Source organism: Lissotriton helveticus, chromosome 8 (assembly GCF_964261635.1).
Source record: "Lissotriton helveticus chromosome 8, aLisHel1.1, whole genome shotgun sequence".
Lineage (NCBI taxonomy): Eukaryota > Metazoa > Chordata > Amphibia > Caudata > Salamandridae > Lissotriton > Lissotriton helveticus.
This window is the reverse complement of record NC_136069.1, coordinates 1,170,223,693-1,170,242,588: the sequence shown is the minus strand read 5'-3', so window position 1 is coordinate 1,170,242,588 and position 18,896 is coordinate 1,170,223,693. Positions and strand designations below refer to the sequence as shown.

The window sequence follows — 18,896 nt, the reverse complement described above, 5'->3', positions numbered from 1 at the left end:
CACACCACACAAGTTTAAAAAATGGCAATTCACCAATTAAAGCACTGAATTCTATACCATGTGACCATATTGTATGTTTGGTAAACATAGTAGACAGACTGGTTTTAAAACGTAACGTTTTCGACCTCTCAGCATATTGCTGCAGGCCACACATTCTTACTGTTCAAATACAGTTTAGTATATGCTCACATTATTTCTCTCATAGATGTACCAACCGATTCCGACTTTTGTACATTGTGACAATATTGCAACAATATATAATTTATCTGTACAAATACTACATCAATTAAGTCATGGAAATCGTGGCTTATCTGAGCCATGTACACTAAATAACAGTCTATCCACATATTTTAAAACAAGGAATTATATAAACACATTATCACTGGTTTAAAACATCCAAAAAGTGCTAAAGTGTCAAAAAAGTGCAAAGTGTAAAGTGCAAATCTTAAATACAATAGACTCCCCAGCCGGGGAGTCTAATACGGGACAGAACTAGCAGCAGTACGGGACAGCATAACCATCAAAGCTTATATATTCATCATTTCATGATTTAACGAACTAAAGTGGCTAATGCTTATCCGCAACCTGACATCACATTTGATCCTTAAGATCAAGAAAGGCATAATAGTAATTTTGACGAAATACATAACCTCATCTACATATATATACACATAATAAAACCAGTATCTCGAATACAGGGTACAATATATCAAGGTTGCTGATGAGTGCCTGGTAAGATCCGATAGAGACATAACCCTAAAAGGAGTCACGATAACATCAGATCTCCCCATGCTCAACAAACAGCAAAAAATCCCAATTTTCTGATGTTATCCAAGTGTACCTGTATAAAATTCATTTCATGTATATACATAAGTATTTCATAAGACGCAAAGCTTTCAAAACATATCATATCATAGGTTATACAGATAGTCTCACAGGTAATGGTACAGATCTTCACAAATATTAAGGCCATTCGGGCTCTTAGTGTCTAACTCCAATATATACTTGGACTCCAACCTTCTAAGGGACTTGTCCCTGTCACCACCCCTTCTGTTTACCGGCACACTGTCAATCACAAAATAAGACAAGACATTTAAATTGCCCCCATGTGCTGACTTCACATGTCTTGCCACTGGATATGACTGATCAGAATTGACAGTCGCTCTGAGGTGTTGGAGAATCCGAGCCTGAACTGGTAACTTTGTACTGCCAACATACCGGAGTCCGCATGTACAAGATAGAACATAGACTGCGAACTCTGTCTTGCAATTAAAGTTGCCCTTGATTCTTATTTCCTGATCATCAAAGGCACCTCGGTATGTTTTGGTGTTAACACCAAACTTGCAGGCTCTGCAGCTACTGCATTTGAAGAAACCATACTTGGAGGACACCCAGTACTCTTTGTTCATAACCTCTGGGCTATTGTGAACTAAATCACATCTCATCGAATATGCCTTTCGATATGTGATGTCAGGTTTAACGGGTAGAGTACTTCTTAATACACCATCAGTTAGAGCTATGGGCCGTTGGGAATTCAGAATTCTTCTGATTGCTTGTGACTGTTTGCTATAAGTAGTGATGAATCTACAGGAGGCTACTGGTGGGAGACTGTCCGTTGACACAGATGTGTCCAATATCCTGACAGTCTGTTCACTTACAACCGGAACCTTTGGTTGTAGCAAACTTGTTCTGTCTATTGCGTTGACTTTGGATATTGCTACCTCCAGATTGTGTTTTTTGTAGCCCCTAGCTAACAGTCTATTTCTAGCAATTTCTCGTGACTCTATCCAGGCCTGCTCAGTACTACATGCGCGTTTGATTCTTAAGAATTCGCCATAGGGCAGACTATCTATTGTATGGCGCGGATGAAAACTTGTCGCATGTAGGAGCGTGTTGCCAGCAGTTGGCTTTTGGTATAGATTGGTGGTAATGGCCCCTCCCTGTACAATGACTTTAATATCGAGAAAATTGGCCGTGTGTGTGCTGATATCGCTAGTAAAGGCCAGATTGAGCTCGTTGTCATTGATAGTTTTGACAAAATTCAAGGCCTGTTCTGTGCTCCCTTTCCACACGACAAAAATATCATCGATATATCGCCACATATGGGCTACATGTGTTTCATAAAGGGCCCTGTGTTGGCTTCTGAGGACATGCTCCTCCCACCAGCCCACATGGAGACATGCGTAGCTGGGGGAGAAGCATGCCCCCATTGCCACTCCACGTTTTTGTCTGTAAACTTTGTTATATATAGTGTGTGTATATGTATCTCTCTGTCTCTCGTTACCGAGACTCGAACCCAGATCTCCAGGTCCGAGGTTGAGCGCCCTAGTCATTTCATTACCGTCGTTAGCATCCCATTTATACAAAGGTGTGACCGTAAGAAGCCGGCCACGAGTAACTGTGAGAACCTTCCACTTCCCATCCCGCCGGACAGAACACCTCTGCAATCGAGCACCCCAGCCTGGGCTCATGTAAACCAACAGTGTCTCTGTGGTCCTGAGTCCCTCAAGGGCCAACACCCTCCCCCCACTTTATTTTTTTTTGCAGGTACCCATTGACTTCAGCGTGTAGTGTTTGAGGCTAACACCGCTTAAAGCACCTCTGCACCCGGACACCCAACGGCAGGTAACCTTGAATTGTTGGTACTTTCTTCAAACTTGGCCCCTGCTTACCTGAAGTCCAGAAGAACAGTCTTGTAACTAGTCTGTAAGTGTACTTATGCAATCAATGTTTCTCATATAGGATAACATTACAGCATTTGAGGATCATGTCTCAAATCTGACAGCTGTCATTTTCTACTGTAAAATGTGATCATGTCTAAAGTACTTGCCCTATTCCAATGATCTTGGTATCTAAAATTATTTTTTCTAAACTGATCTCGAATTTCTTCGAGTGTCTCTCATTTATTGACTCTATGGTACAACAAATGCTTAACACTACCCTCTGATAAACCTAAACTGCTCGCCTACACTACCACAAAAGAGTGATGCAGCGAGTTTACCAACTTGGGTTACCCATAAACTAACATACTCACCTGGGCCCATAAAACACTCATACATAAGCTGATAATCACCGCTGGCAATCAGGAATTATTTTTACCTTGTAATAAAATCTACTTTACACCATTTCTTACCAAAACCATATCACCTTAGTTCTTAATTTCCTCTGGTCCGTTAGATCAGGTTGTTAGCAAAATAGGTAGAAATGACATTTACTTTTATTTGAATAATCAGACTCGGGAGAGTTTTAAAACCTTTATCTATGCTTACATTTTGTGAGTCAAATACCAATACATGTCAAACACCAACTTCATGTAAAATAAGATTAAAGTAAAATATATAGAAACTTTAGTAAAATCTCATGACATTGGTACCTGGGAAGGGTGGAAATGGAAAACGGTACAAGGACATGCCACGCAGATTTATATTTACCTAGAATGGTGTGAAGACAAACCCTTGGCCAAGGGCTGGAAAAAGGGACTCCCGAATAGTCTGGAGCCAACAGTTCAGGACAGGACAGGTGACCTCTTCTAAGTGCAAAGGCAGCGTTGCACCCCTCTCTGATACTATTCTCCTCGATTCTTCCCCCTTCCGGATGGACAGATTCTTCTCCTTCTGCAAAATCTCTGACTCTGCGAGATTTAGTTTTAGCACAGCATGTGCTTTAGCATGTGAGAGTCAAGCGGCCATCTTAAGAACTACTGCGCAGCTGCAAATAATTACCACCAAAGCGAAAGACGTCCTACTACGTAGATGCAGTAGACGCTTGTGCAGAAGATTCCTACGTTTTCGGCAGCCATATTAAGTCCCTCGGGTTACTGGTTAGTAAAGCTCATTGATAAGCTTCCCCTAGATGAAGTAAATGTCGTGTAGTGCAATTATTAGTGTTCACAAAACATGTTGGTTACAATATTACATGTTTTTTCGAGAAGATTGAATCTGAGCTAGTTTCTTAACGTGCGAAACCTTGCTCTATCAAGATAATTTGGGTTTATTGATTTAAGCCCTGTAAACCAACAAGGATCGTCTGGACTTTCTACTTAGTGTGCCTCATTTTGGGACACTACATAAAAAATCAGCTTCACACAGTGCACAACATGGTGGAAGTCTCTTCCTTAAAACCAAAAGTTTTGGGAAGGGGGTAGAGTTAATTCTAAATTCTCCTCCCACTGCCATTTGAAGTTTTAAAGGAATTTTACCTTCAATGAATCCGCGTGTGAAGTCCCTGAATATAAGGATTTTCCTGTAAAATAGTAAAACACATAAAACATTTGGCAAGTGATTTCCATCAATACTCCGTATTTGTTGCAAATTATAAAAAGGTGTTCTTTAAGCATTCACAAGACTGTGTTGCTTGGATTCTGTTGAGCTCCATATCGTAAAGTAGGCACATTTGTTTTGGAGTTTACTGCTGTAAAGAGTGCAGGCTACAAAATGGGTTTCCTACCTGCAACAATGCTTTTCTAGCGTCATACGTTTCATTGCAACTTTGCTAACTTGGCAGGAGCAGAAATAAAACATGGTTCTGGCTGGAGTCGTAGGATAAGATAGTGTACTTTTATCTCTTATTACTCCAGTATTGGAGCTTTCATAGATTCACATACCTGAATCATTTCCCCGTCGTCGAGACGGGAGTCTCCGGTATATAAAAAGCAATGCTTAGCAGTATAGCTAACTGAAAAAAGGCCTAGGCCCATTTCCCTTTTGCAACCCATAACCTTTGTTATGTAAAAAAGGACCAAACCTTTCCCTTAGCCATTCAGAGCTCCTCACCCTCTAGAACCCTCCTGAGAGAACCTTTTGCCCCTCAGATTTTCTTCCGGCACGTTGTGCTAGGGAGTCTCCTTTGAGCTCTGCTCAAACTCTGGATTTCCAACCTTGTAGAAGCTTGTTTTCATTCTATTTTCTTGTGGATTTGAGATTCTTGTGACCTGTTTCTCATCTACATCCTGTAGAATGTCTGGAAAAGAGAAAAAGTTTTTTTTTAGAGCCTGTGCCACCTGCTCTAAAAAGAGACTCTACACTGATTACCCACATGAAGACTGCATTTATTGTCTTTATCCGAACCACCAAGCCAAGGACTGCAAGGCATGCCGCACTTTCTCTAGCAAGACCCTTAGCGGTCGTGAGGGACGCCTTTTAATATGGCTTCAGAAGATCAAGGCCAGAAAGGAGGTGGTTTCTAGTGATAGTGACCAGGAGTCCTCCACTTCATCTAGGAGATCTCAAAAAAGAACAAGATCTCCTCAGGTTCATTCCTCTGGGGAACGTCCTGAGAAGGCCCCAAAAAAGACCAAGGAGAGCAAAGGACACACTTCTGAGGAAAAAGTATCCAAGAGAGCCTCTTCTGAGCCTTCAAAGACCCCACCTTTGGTCCAAGAGTCCATCAAGAAGCCATCCTCTAGTATTCCTGAGCAGAAAAGCAAAAAATCTACATTGTCGATCGTGTCGACGAAGTCATAGTCTACGGCGACACCCACAGAGGTACAGAAGCTGGCATTGATTGTGATAGTGTCGACTGCGTCAGCGTTGACTGGAGTGTTGACGCCGGTAACATCGACGCCGGTAACATCGACGCTGGTAACATCGACGACGACATCGTCAACGACTGCCCTGATGACAACTACCATGTCGACGACAGGATCGTCGTCCAAGGTGACGACAACGGGACGACGATTACTGTGTCATCGGCGAGGAATGGTTCTAGTGCAGTGTCGACGACGACAACAACATCGTCGACGGTAGTGTCGACGGTGATCTCGTCGACTGACTCGTCGTCGAGAAAAACTCCGGAAAAACAGAGGAAGAAGATCACACCAGCAGTTACTTCCCCGAGCAAGATTACTCCTCTGGTTCCATCGCACCTTTTGGAGGAGGAAGAGTCGGATGAGGAGGAGGATGATGGACCCTTCAGGTACGCCAGTAGCCCATCGCAACTCCACGTGAAATGTCAGGAGGATGATGATGAAGAGGGTTATGAAGAATATCACAGCCTCTCACAGCATCGTTACCAAAAAGAACCTCAGGAGGAGATGGTCGCTATGCCATCCTCAATGATGATGGACTTGCAGTTCATGGTGGCAGATTATAAGAAGAGGTTTCCTCCGTCAGTAGTCCCTCAGGAAGTTCCTCTTTCACGTCCCCATTCTATTCCGGCTACTCCAGTCCGCAGCAGGGAATCACTACGGGACACTACTCCACAGACGCCTCGGGTCCAACAGCACCAGGTTTCGGTTACCACGGATGACGAGGACCATGAGGAGGGGGAGCTAACGGAGCCCCACAAAGAATGGGATGACTATCTAATCCCATCCCCACCATCACCCACTCAAAGGCCGGCCGATTCTCTACCAGTGGATATTGGTGGATTCCACAACTTGATGGAAAGAGCTGCAAAAAGATTTCAGCTGCCTATAAAGACAACTCGGGCAGAATGTTTTCTTTATGACTTTAAAGAGCCTTATCAAAAATCAGTCAGATCCATACCAATCATCGACCATGTATGGAAGGAAGGTTAGCAGGTGATGCCAACCCCAGCGACGGTTACACCTGTACTCGCTAGGTTGGACAAGAAGTATAAGGCGCCCTTGGACGCTCCAGCGTGTTTGCTGGGCTATCCTAAACCGGACACCCGTCAGCGCCTATTTCTGCACCTCCGGACAGGGAGGGACGGCGTTTGGACAATGCAGGTAAAATATTCTCCTCGATGTCAGCTCTCCTAGTCAGAGCAGCTAATGCCCTTGCCATTCTGGGCAGATATGACAGGCAGATGTGGTGTGATATAGCACCATATGTCGACCTCCTTCCAGAAGATAGTAAACAGGAGGCGAAGAAGATTCCGCAGGAAGGTGAGAGGACTTCAGCTGAAGTCATCGAGTGTGCCATGGACATAGCTACCACAGACTTTCGTTACCTAGGAGGAGCAGCAGTTTTACGACACCAGGGTTGGCTGAGGGCCACTGCCTTTAGACCGGAGGTCCAAAATAAGATTCTTGATCTACCTTTTGATGGGGAAGATTTGTTTGGACGTCTGGTGGATAAGACCCTTCAGAGTATTAAGAAGGATACGGCGAAGGCCTTGGGTATGTTGCAGTATCGAAAGGTGCCCTTTCTAGGCGCCCATGGAAGAGGACAACCTTCTTATAGAGGTGGATACCAACAAGGAAGATACACCTCCTATTCTTACTCATCACAGCACTACCGGCAGCAATATGGCCAGAGGCAGTCTGGAAGCTACTCTAAGTCCGCTCCCAGAGGACGAGGAGGTTGTCCAGGTAAAGACAACCACAAAAGACAATGACAACCTTCAAACTCCGGATTTTTATCCTCCTACCCCGTCAAATGTTCCCCTGGGTGGAAGAGTAACTTATTATTTACGTCAGTGGCAGAGAATAAAATCAGACAAATGGGTCCTCCATATAATAAAATTCGGACATACTCTAGAATTTCTACGCTGCCCTCCTCCCACGCCACCTACGTATCAAGAAGTCAAACACCTATCTCAAATGCGTCGGGAGATTCGGGCAATGCTCCGAAAGGGAGCAATAGAACCAGTACCAAACTCCCAAAGAGGAAAAGGATTTTATTCCCGTTTCTTCTTGATCCGGAAGAATGCTCTCAAGTGGCGTCCAATCCTGGACCTACGGTCTCTAAATGCCTGTCTCAAGAAACAGTCATTCAGAATGGTGACCCTCCAAAATATTCTGCTACTCTTAAATCGAGGAGATCAGATGACCTCCCTAGATTTACAGGATGCATATTTTCATATCCCCATCCAGCCTTCCAACAAAAAGTACCTTCGATTTACAGTGGCCAAAAACCATTAACAGTTCAAAGTGCTGCCATTCGGCCTCAAATCTGCCCCGAGAATTTTTACAAAATGTCTAGCACGGGTGGCAGCTTATCTCCGAAGACAAAACCCCAAAATATTCCCATACCTAGATGACTGGTTGATAAAGGCACCATCGCAGAAGTCGGCTAAAGCTTCAACTTCGGCTTGCATGGACTTGTTTGCAGATCTGGGTCTGACTTTAAATGTAGAAAAATAGTCGCTTCAACCATCCAGAAGGATCACGTTTCTGGGTGCAGTCCTAGATACGTCTCAAAACAAGGCATTCCCATCCATAGAAAGACAATTGGGACTCGTCTCTCTGGCCAGAGTTCAGGAGAAGAAGGTGTCTTTCAGTGCGAAAATACATATCACTTCTGGGGACGATGTCTTCATGCATACCACTCATTTCCCTGTGTCGATTGAGATTGCGTCCATTACAAGAGGCGCTAGATCTACAGTAGTGCCAAGCAAAGGGATCCTTTGAGGACAAGATCAAAGTCACGCAACCAATGTTGTAGGTGATAGCGTGGTGGACTCACAGAAGCAATATATCGGTGGGTCTATCCTTCCTGACCGAACCAGCTCCATTAGTGGTTACCACGGATGCCTCTCTCGAAGGATGTGGAGCAGTCCTCCAGGAGTTACAAGTCAGCGGCCGATGGAAACAACAGGAACAACACCTTCACATAAACATATTGGAATTAAGGAAAATAGGATTGGCATTGTTGGCCTTTCTGCCAAGAGTAGAAGGAAGATCGGTTTTAGTGCGGACAGACAAAACGACCGCAATGCACTATATAAACAAACAGGGGGGCGCAAGTCTCTCTGTCAAGAGAAGCACAGAAAATATGGAAATGGGCTGTAAATCACAAGGTAACTCTGAAGGCTGTACATCTTCCAGGGGATCAGAACACGACAGCGGACACTCTCAGTAGGCAAAAGACGACCTGTCATGAGTGGGAACTCGATCAGGACACACTACTGAAAATCTTTCTTTGCCAAATGGGGAATACCAACAGTGGATCTGTTTGCCAGAGCCTAGAACAAGAGATTCCAATTCTTTGCAAGCTGGCATAACGAAAGGGGATTGTGGGGGAATGCGTTTTCGATGGCATGGTCAGGCGTCTTTGCCTACGCTTTTCCGCCGATTCCCCTCCTGCCGCGAGTGCTCATGAAGATGAAGAAGGAACCGTGCAGGATAATACTAATAGCCCCTTGGTGGCCCAGGCAGCACTGGTTCACGGAACTGCTCATTTTACAAGAGACAGAGCCAAAACATCTGCAGCCAATACCAGAACTATTGACTATGGCTCAGGGACAAGTGCAGCATCCAGACCCGACATCACTACAATAAGCGGCCTGGCTCCTGAATACAGAGAATTTCATCGCTTAAACATTCCGACAGAATGCAGAGAGATCCTGGCAAAGAAGAGGGCTGAAAGCACTAATAAGACATGTAGGATGAAATGGAAAAGATTCTGCCTGTGGTGTCAGGAGAATGACTTACATCCTCTGCAAGCAGAGGCACATCAGATCATCCCATATTTACTAAGTCTGGCAAAGTCTGGATTGGCCCATACCTCTATTGAAGTGCATTTGGCGGCGATCTCTAGATACAGAAGGAGTTCAACGGGTCCATCTCTGTGGTCGAAGAGGATTGTAAAGCAGTTCAAGAAGTGGTTGTTTAGAGTTTACCCACCTGTCAGGCCTCCACTTCCTCTATGGCAACTGAATATTGTTTTATCACAATTGATGAAACCACCATTTGAACCAATTCAAAAAACTGATCTAAAATTCCTATCCTGGAAGGTGGCTCTCTTAATAGCTCTAACATCAGCCAGGAGAGTGGGAGAAATACAGGCACTAACAACGCAAGAACCTTTTCTGCAATTCAGAGAGGACAGGTTGGTGCTCAGAACAAATCCGAAATTTATTCCAAAGGTGCCAATGGATTTCCCCTTGAATGAGCCATTGATCCTTAAAAGATTCTTTCCTCAACCATCTACGGCGGCAGAGAGAACTCTCCACACTCTGGAAGTTCAGCATTGTCTGAAATTTTATTTACAAAGGACAAGAACTTTCAGAAAATCAACACAATTGTTTCTGGCTTTTAGTCCCCCCAGGAAAGGATTCCAGTTGTCGAAACGGGGAATTGCACGATGGATCTCAAACGCCATTCAATTCTGTCATCAGGCGTCGGGAAAGCCGTTGAGTGCACGTGTTTGTGCACATTCAACAAGAGCTGTATCAACCTCTACTGCTCTATTTTCAGGCGTCTCTATTCAGGACATATGCAGGGCGGCTACCTGGAGGAGTACGCATACCTTTACCTGACATTACTGCCTGGACGCTCACGCAAGAAGCGATGTAGCGGTGGGACAAGCTGTACTGAGGAACCTTTTCCAATAACGGTGAGCCTTCTTTGTCATCCCTCCTTCCTTGGTTGGTAAGATAAGCACATTTTATTATTGTACACTGTTTATTATAACATTTATGAACAATCTGTCTATGGATATTTTTATACAGCTATTGCTACGAGAGAATGACCTGTGTTACTTGTTTGGGAAAAGTAGGTGACAGAACAAAATGTGCTATGATTTACTGCTCGCTATTCTGATTCAGGTATGTGAATCTATGAAAGCTCCAATACTGGAGTAAGAAAACAAGTTACTTACCTGTAACTGTAGTTCTCCAGTATTGGAAGCTTTCATAGATTCTCATACGCCCACCCTCCTTCCTTGAGAGGCTCACCTCGGATTAGGCACAAAGAGTGTTATAGCACAAGTGCCCAAAAATCTGAGGGGCAAAAGGTTCTCTCAGGAGGGGTCTAGAGGGTGAGGAGCTCTGATTGGCTAAGGGAAATGTTTGGTCCTTTTTTACATAACAAAGGTTATGGGTTGCAAAAGGGAAATGGACCTAGGCCTTTTTTTTCATCTAGCTATACTGCTAAGCATTGCTTTTTATATACCGGAGACTCCCGTCTCGACGACGGGGAAATTATTCAGGTATGTGAATTTATGAAAGCTTCCAATACTGGAGAACTACAGTTACAGGTAAGTAACTGGTTTTCTTATTTACTTAATGAATATAGCATCAACCTCAAGACAGTCTGTGATTCCTATCAGAGTTATCTTGGTTATTTATAGACTGTCCCTCAAGCTAATATCCAAAGCATGGTTTGCTACTGTGTATTATTTTTTAAATTAAAAATATACAGCAAACATTTGGAAGGGCGACTAATTCTTAATTTATCGCTGAATTTAAAGGAGTAAACCACTGCTACTCATGAAGCTTTGTGGACCAGAATACTTGCTGAATTGTGAGCAGGGATCATCTTGGTTTGAAATTGCCTCATTGGATAACCCTAGCAGTGGTTATAATTTTCCATCTTGAGCAAAGGTTGTTGTTTCTTTTTTGGGTTGCAGTACAGAAATATCAGTTGTACTATTGTTGCATGATCCAGTAAGTATCATCTACAATTTCAAATTGTTGATACTTCCACTGACCAATTGTTTTAATTACCCTTTCTGTTGTACAGTACATTTTTGTATTTTATTTCTTTTTTTTTCCTAGGCCATCAAGTTCTAAAACAAAGCCATTAGGATCCCGCGATGTTTTGCCAAACAATCGACAACTTTATGAGATCATTTTAACATATAGTTTTCATCAGGTAAGTACAGTTATCATACAGCTTAAAGAAAATGTTAATGAAAATTAAAGTCTTTTTTTTTTTCAATCTCTTTTTTACATTTTTAAATGGAAATAATTAATGTCCTGATTTAGAGTTTGGCAGACAGATTACTCCATTACAGTGCCAACAGCCTTCCCCGATTTAGAGTTTGGTAGACCTCCAGGATTACACCAGCAGACTAAGATTTACTCTGTTGGTATCAATCTTTCTCCAACAGCCCGAATATGGGCTGTCTGAGGAAAGCCATCTAACTTGACCCTCAGCCGTATTAAAATGTGCAGTCAAATGACTTTAAAAAAAAAAAACATTCTGTCCCTCCCTTCCAGAATTATCCTGGCAGGGAGGGACAGGTAAAAAATTTTGTTAAAGTTACTTCCCCCTGCTATTCACCCCTCCCCCTCCCACCCACCATGAGAGAAAACTCCCATGTATCAAGCCATTAGTTGGTTTGCCCACAGCAAACTCTCGCTTTTAGGGTTTGTTTTTGGAAATGAAAAAACATTTAAAAGTTTGGTGTAGCATTTGGCAATAATAGACGCACACCAAACTTTGTAATGGATTTGTATACACAGTTGTGACAGTGGTTCATACAAACCCAGAGAGCTTACCGCACGTTTGGCAGTGAACTCTAAATTCGAAGTAAAGGGAGGATGACGGACATAAATCCTCTGCCACACTGCCTGCCTTTACTCAGTACGCCGATGTCTAAATTGGTCCCTAAAAGTCATGTATGATTGTAACACACTCCTATGACGAAAGCCTTCATCAGTCATATTTGGTTCATAGATTATTTTCCTGTAAAATGTTTACCTCCCTCACCGCTTGCCAGATTTGACCTACTTCTGATCTATGTTTAACTTTTCATTGCATGCCCAATTTTTTAATAGTAAAAATAATTGTGTTGAATGTTTGTTTATGATTGTTGCAAAAGGGCATTCTACTTTCAAGAGCAAATAGTAATATCAGTGCTTAAAACTTCAGGCTAGCAAGTTGTTTGCTTTTAATTTTTAGAGAGACTTTTTCAGACCTAGAATGGTTAGTCTTTTGCAGCTTATGCAAAACTGTTAGAATGGGTAATTCAGCTACTCTTTAGAGTCCATCCACTGAAAAGAAAAACGAATCCAGTTTTCTTTACAGCAGTGCTACCTCACCAATGAGGTCTCCAGAATGTCCGTTGGTTTGATAATGCTTGATTGGGTTTTTAAACCTATTGTGACATCTTTCACTGGCTGATTTTTTTCAATCCCTCCCTTGTGTTTTTTTTTTCTGCTACATCCTAAATGTAGTTTTGCTATCATATCCTTTGTTTTGGAAATATAACTCTCCTGTTTAAATTTTAGGTCTGACCTATGCCCTTTTCCTTGTCCTGCTGAATTTGCCAATAAACATAGCTTGTAGGAAGGCACCCAGAGACCATGGACGTGCTTATGGTTAAACAACCTTTTTTGTAAATCGCTCTGCCACAAGTTGATGAATACCCTGGCAATGAAAGGGCTACACAGATATCACATAGTTGTGAATAGGCAGAAGGTAAAAAAAGAATGTTCGAAGCATGTATGTCTGTAGGTACACATACTTTGCATACTCCTGCTATCTAGTGTTGGGTCCGGATGTTTACATGTTATTTTTATTCTAAGAATTCTTCCGAGCTACAAGGTAAGGTGACGACTCCTTTTGGTATTAGTGCTCATGGACATCAACTCCGTTGTTATATTGTTTTCTTTCCGCCATCAGTTTCGGACGTTTATTAGGGTGCTCCGATTGGAGACAGTTTTCGGGATCCTTTCGGTGCGAAATTCACTCCACCCTCATCGGTATCGTTTGAAAGCATTTTCCATCCCTCGCGTATCGAAATTTGAAGACTTTCACCAATTCTGGTCGGAACACTGAACCGCGGCCTTTGGACATAATCCATCTGGATTAAGTTACACTCGATGCCAACTCCATCGAAGATCATGCCGATGGAACGGACTCCGTTTCAGTACTGCCCTTAGTGTCACACTGAGTACCCATGCATTGAACTTCACAAAGTCTGCAATCTGTGCTTGTTGCCAGAGCACATAGAAGAAGACTCTAAAGCCTGTCTGTTTCGATCTAAGAAGACCTTACAGGACTGTCTGGCTTGACTCAGAGAGATGCAGATGTAGAGGCAGAACATAGTACATACTCCCAATATCTTCGACCAAGAAGATATCGAACAGGGAGAGGAAGACATGGATGAGTCAGCAGCCGAAGAAGGGGGCCTTTTACATTCAAGATTCAGACTCCGAACCAGAGATCGATTTGGAGTCCAATGATCTGCCTGGTCAAGGTGCAGTGGGTACCCAAACACCTCACCTGCCCACACAAAAACAGTAAATTCCTCTACAACAAAAGGCTTCTGGGCCACCACTGCCATCCGGCCATGGTAGGCACAGAGAATCATCTTCGAACGCTTGCCCTTGGGCTCAGCACCGAAAGCAGAGACAAAGCCTTCCGGCTCCACTCCGAGCTGAGACAACACCTCTTCGGCTCCCAAACATTTGGCACTGAAAGAGAAAACAACTTTGGTCCTGAAAATGTTGACCTCGAAACAAAAACCTGCTCCTACAACAATCCTGGAGCCAATTTTATAAACTATGCAAGAAAGTCTTGATTCAAAGCAAAAGAAAATACACATTCATCTGGAGACTGGACACGTTTTAACAAAACCTGCGTCCGTAACATCTTCCAAAAGGAAAACCTCTTTCCAACAGGACATTAATGAGAAACATTACCAGGACATTACCTTTAAAAAAGAAAAAGGACATAGCGATTAGTCTCCTGCCCCCATTTCTCCTTCTCCTCCAGTACCACATTCACCTATACTTTCGGTACCTCATTCCCCTCAAGACCTTAATATCACACCTCTGGGTTATCCTCACACAAACCCAGACGTAGATTTTGGGGGTGATTATAATAATCCAGCTCCCCCAGACCCCTGGCAGGGTTATGATCTAATCAAGACACAGATCCTGATTTTTAGCCTGTGAAACCTTCACCTTCAGAAAACACCTCATACCAAGAGCTTAGAGCAGCTGCATATCACGGGTCGCTTAACACAAAGATGCCTTGGAAGAAGACTTTTTATTTGATACATTAGGAAATACACACAGATCGTCTCAGTCTCTTTCCATGTTAAAAGGTATTATACGCGATGCAGACAATATTTTTAAAGACCTGCACATGCACGCATTTTTACACTTGGGGTGAACAAAAAGTATAAACCACCACCATCTGACCACATTTTTTTTATTAGAGGTCAGCTTCCACCAGACTCATTAGTTGTGTCTAATGCTCGTAAAGAAGCAAACTCACAAACCACAGATGATGCCCCACCATCTGACAAGAAGTCAAAACTCATAGATGCCTCAGACAGAAGAGTTGCTGCACAATCAACCAGTCATTGGCGGCGATAGCCAATATATAGGGTTTACTTGCCAGAAATGACGGAGTTCACTGGGATGAGATGGGGTAATTACTCCAGACAAGCATAAGAAAAAGTGTCTGGGGTTGGTGCAGTAGGTGAAATTAATTTCCAACTCCTCCATCAGGTGTGCACTAGTTGCTGCTGCATCATTAAATCCCCTTTCGATAAACAGCATCTCATCTGCCCACAAGTGGATGAGGCCTTAGAGAGGATGAAAACAGATACAGAAGTGGCTAAATTCATGGGAGCACTTCAGACACACAGCAGTAGAGGCTCCTTTTGTCGCTCATTTTACAGAGGAGGTTCAAAGACCACTTCCACAGAAGCCTCCACATCCTCATACAGGACACCAGTTCAAACCTCTCCATCCAGACGATTTAACAGTGGCAACTATAGGGGGTAACAACTCCAAAGGTCGGGTAAAGGCCCACCAACCTGTACCTCCCAATCTGGAAACAAACAGTGACTCCATAATCATTCCCCTCCGATCATTCTACACCTGTCAGGGGTTGACTACAGCAGTTTCTTCCTACCTGACAATTAATAACATCAGATAATGTGGGTGTTGGAAATTATTCAACATGGTTATTGCTTGGAGCTCTACTAGAGGGAAAAGCCTACCCTAATAATTTGAATAGTGGCCCAACACGGGTCCCAACAGAATAAATAACCCACAACATGGAGCTCACCTGAGGGTCATGAAACGGTCACACGGCACACAGAAGGTATTATAGAAAAGTATAAAAAATCTTGCTGGGGGTCGCGTAACAGATTGATGGCTCTTTCTCGATTCTGTGGGTGGTGGTGCATGGCCGTTCTTAGTTGGTGGAGCAATTTGTCTGGTTAATTCCGATAACGAACGAGACTCCTCCATGCTAACTAGTTACGTGACCCCCAGCAAGATTTTTTATACTTTTCTATAATACCTTCTGTGTTGGGACCCATGTTGGGCCACTATTCAAATTATTAGGGTAGGCTTTTCCCTCTAGTAGAGTACTTTTCCCCTGACGTCTGCCCGTATCGCTTAGAGGGGGCCCCTTTTGTGTATTATCAGTATTGCCTGGAGCTCACCAGCATTCTCCCCAATATTCTACCTCACACTCACAGGCTTTGTCTAGAACATCAACAACTTCTCAAACAGGAAGTACAAGCTCTATTAATGAAAGGAGTTTTAGAGCCAGTTCCAATCCAACATCAAGAATCAGGGCTTTGCTCCCTGTACTTTCCAATTCCCAAAAAGGAATAATCTCTGCAGCCTATTTTAGATTTAAGGCCCTTAAACCACTATAAACCACTACGTACTGTCAGAACACTTCCATATGGTCACACGTCTACAAGTACTTACACAGCAGGGCAACTTCATGTCAACACTAGACTTAAGACACATATTTTCACATCCCTTCTTCACCCAGCAAATCGCAAATATCTCAGATATGTCATAGCAGGAAAGCCATATCTTTCCATTCGGAGTCACTACTGCACCCAGAGTGTTCACCAACTGCTTAGCAGTGGTAGCAGCCAATCCAAGAAGACAATAAATGTATGTCTTCCCATAACTAGACGATTGGCTTATCAAAGCCAACATACACCATCTGTCATCAATACGCTCAAACTACCATAAAGCTTTCACATCAGCTGGGATTCACAATCCATGCTCAAAAATCCCATCTTCAATTCTCACAACCGCAACCATATCTAGGAGCTATGTGCAACACTCAAACAGGCCTAGCCTATCCAAATACAGCCATAATTCAAAATTTTCAGACACTGCTACCACAATTTCAACCCAATCAGTATTTAACAGTCAAAATGTTCATGTGTCTTCTAGTGATGATGGCATCATACATTGCCATAGTGCCTCATGCAAGACTCAACATGCGTCCTCTACATGAATGTTTAGCATGACCGTTGACTGAATCAGAGGGTCAGCTACATGATCTAGTGCTCATAGACAGCCGCACTCGTCACTCTCCGCAGTGGTGAAACTCACAAAACCTACTAATAGGGCAGCCGTTCATCGACCCTGTTCCACAGGTCAAGCTAACAGATGCATCCCTCACATACATTCAGGGGTGCTCACCTACAATATCTAACAGTTCAGGGTCTTTGGAACACCTGACACCAAAACCTCCACATCAACTTCCAAGAGCTTCAAGCTGTTCACCTACCGTTGAAAGTGTTTCTACCTCGCCTACAAGGTAAGGTTGTCCTAGCCCGACGGACAATATGACAGCCATGTACTATGTACAAAATGGAGGTGGGGGGCACACTCTCTGCAGCTGTCCTGTCTCTCTGACCATTTGTCATTGGGCAATACATCAACAAATCAATCTGTTAGCGGAACACCTCCCGGAAACCGAAAACCACTTTGATGACCTATTCAGCAGAATGTGGCAGCAAATCCACGAGTAGGGAACTCTACCCCCTAGTCCTCCTCCCATACCTCCAAAAGAGGGGTTTCCACAAATAGACCTCTTTGCGACAGCAGAGAATGCAAAATGCCCACACTTCGCCTCCAGATTCCCACACCCTCTATCCAAAGGCAATGCCCTATGGATGAATTGTCAGGAATATTCGCCTTAATTTTTCCGCTTCTCCTTCTTCCATTTCTGGTTCGGAAACTCAGGCAGACGTCTCACCCTCATTCTGGTAGCTCCCACATAGGCTTGTCAACCATGATTCACCACACTACTTGCACTTTCAGTAGTTACACATGGGAAGCTTCACCTCAACCCAAACCTTCTCACTCAGAACCATGGCGAAATCGGACACCTAAAGGAGCGAAACCTAGCAGTTTGGCTCCTAAAGTCAGAGTTTAGATATCTAAACCTGCCAGCAGAATGCATGACCATTCTTAAGGAGGCACGTAAAGCTATCACTAGAACTTGCTGTGTAGCTAAATGGAAAATATGTGTTATTCAATGTAATAACCAAAAGATTGATCCACTTAATGCATCTATACAAAGCATTATTTATTACCTCTTGCTTTTACAACGCTCAGGCCTTGCTTACACTTCCATACATCTACATCTTGCAGCAGTGGCTGCCTATCTTCAAAATAGACAACACTTTTCTTTGTTCAGAGTGTTGGACTGTAAGTTTCCACCACGGCCTGTGAGGCCTGCAAAACTAAATTACATTGCCAAACCAAGTCAACATGGCAGGCGGATTGCAACACTCAGCCCTGAACACACAGAGACAGCCCCCACTCTAACCCTGTGGCTAAAGCTGTTTCCAAAGGATTGTTTGCGGCTGTCTGGAACTGGTCACTGAACAATGGGACTCTGATATGGTGTGCAAACAGGCCTCGAGTGGGAAAGCTGAGAGCAGTACATGGACAATTCCCACTTGATATGGTGTGCAAACTGGCCTCGAGTGGGATGGCAGAGAACGATTCATGGACAAATACTCACCTGATATGGTGAGCAAACTGGGCCTTGAGTGGGGATGCTGAGAACGGTGCGTGAATAATGTTTAACTGAGATGTTGACTTCGCAGTCTAGCTGGGCGGGGCTTATGCTTTCGGGTGCTTCGGCCCCGACGCCGCAGGGCTCCACAATCCCGACGCCGCCGGTGCCTACGGGCCCGGCGCCGCAGGGTCCAGCGGTCCCGGCGCCGCCGGCGTCTTCGGGTCCAGCGCCGCGGGACCCCACTAGACATTCTTCGGGATCTGGGTCTTCGCCGGTGGACCTTACGACCTCCCCGGCGTCGGACCATCAGATGTCGCCTCCGGCGCCGCCCTCGGGCGGCGCCGTCCCCGATGCCCCCTTCGTTCCTGTTCCGACATCGGGACGGCCCCGATGGGCGCCGCTCCAGACGTCGTTTGGGGAGTTTCACTTCTATGAACAGGCCCCATTGATTGAAAACCCTGAGTATCAGGAGATGGGTGATGAAGGGGATTGGGAGGGGTCTGAGGACCCTCTGACC

At 44.0% G+C, this 18,896-nt stretch overlaps 1 protein-coding gene across 1 annotated transcript in view; it reads left to right on the top strand.

Moving 5' to 3' along the window:
* The window catches only part of LOC144773867 (tripeptidyl-peptidase 2-like), a 457,098-nt gene that overhangs the window by 113,622 nt on the left and 324,580 nt on the right, over positions 1 to 18,896 (top strand). The window contains exon 11 of the mRNA XM_078658951.1: positions 11,404 to 11,500. Within this exon, the coding sequence (XP_078515077.1) occupies positions 11,404 to 11,500 (97 nt within the window). The remainder of the gene's footprint in view (positions 1 to 11,403; positions 11,501 to 18,896) is intronic.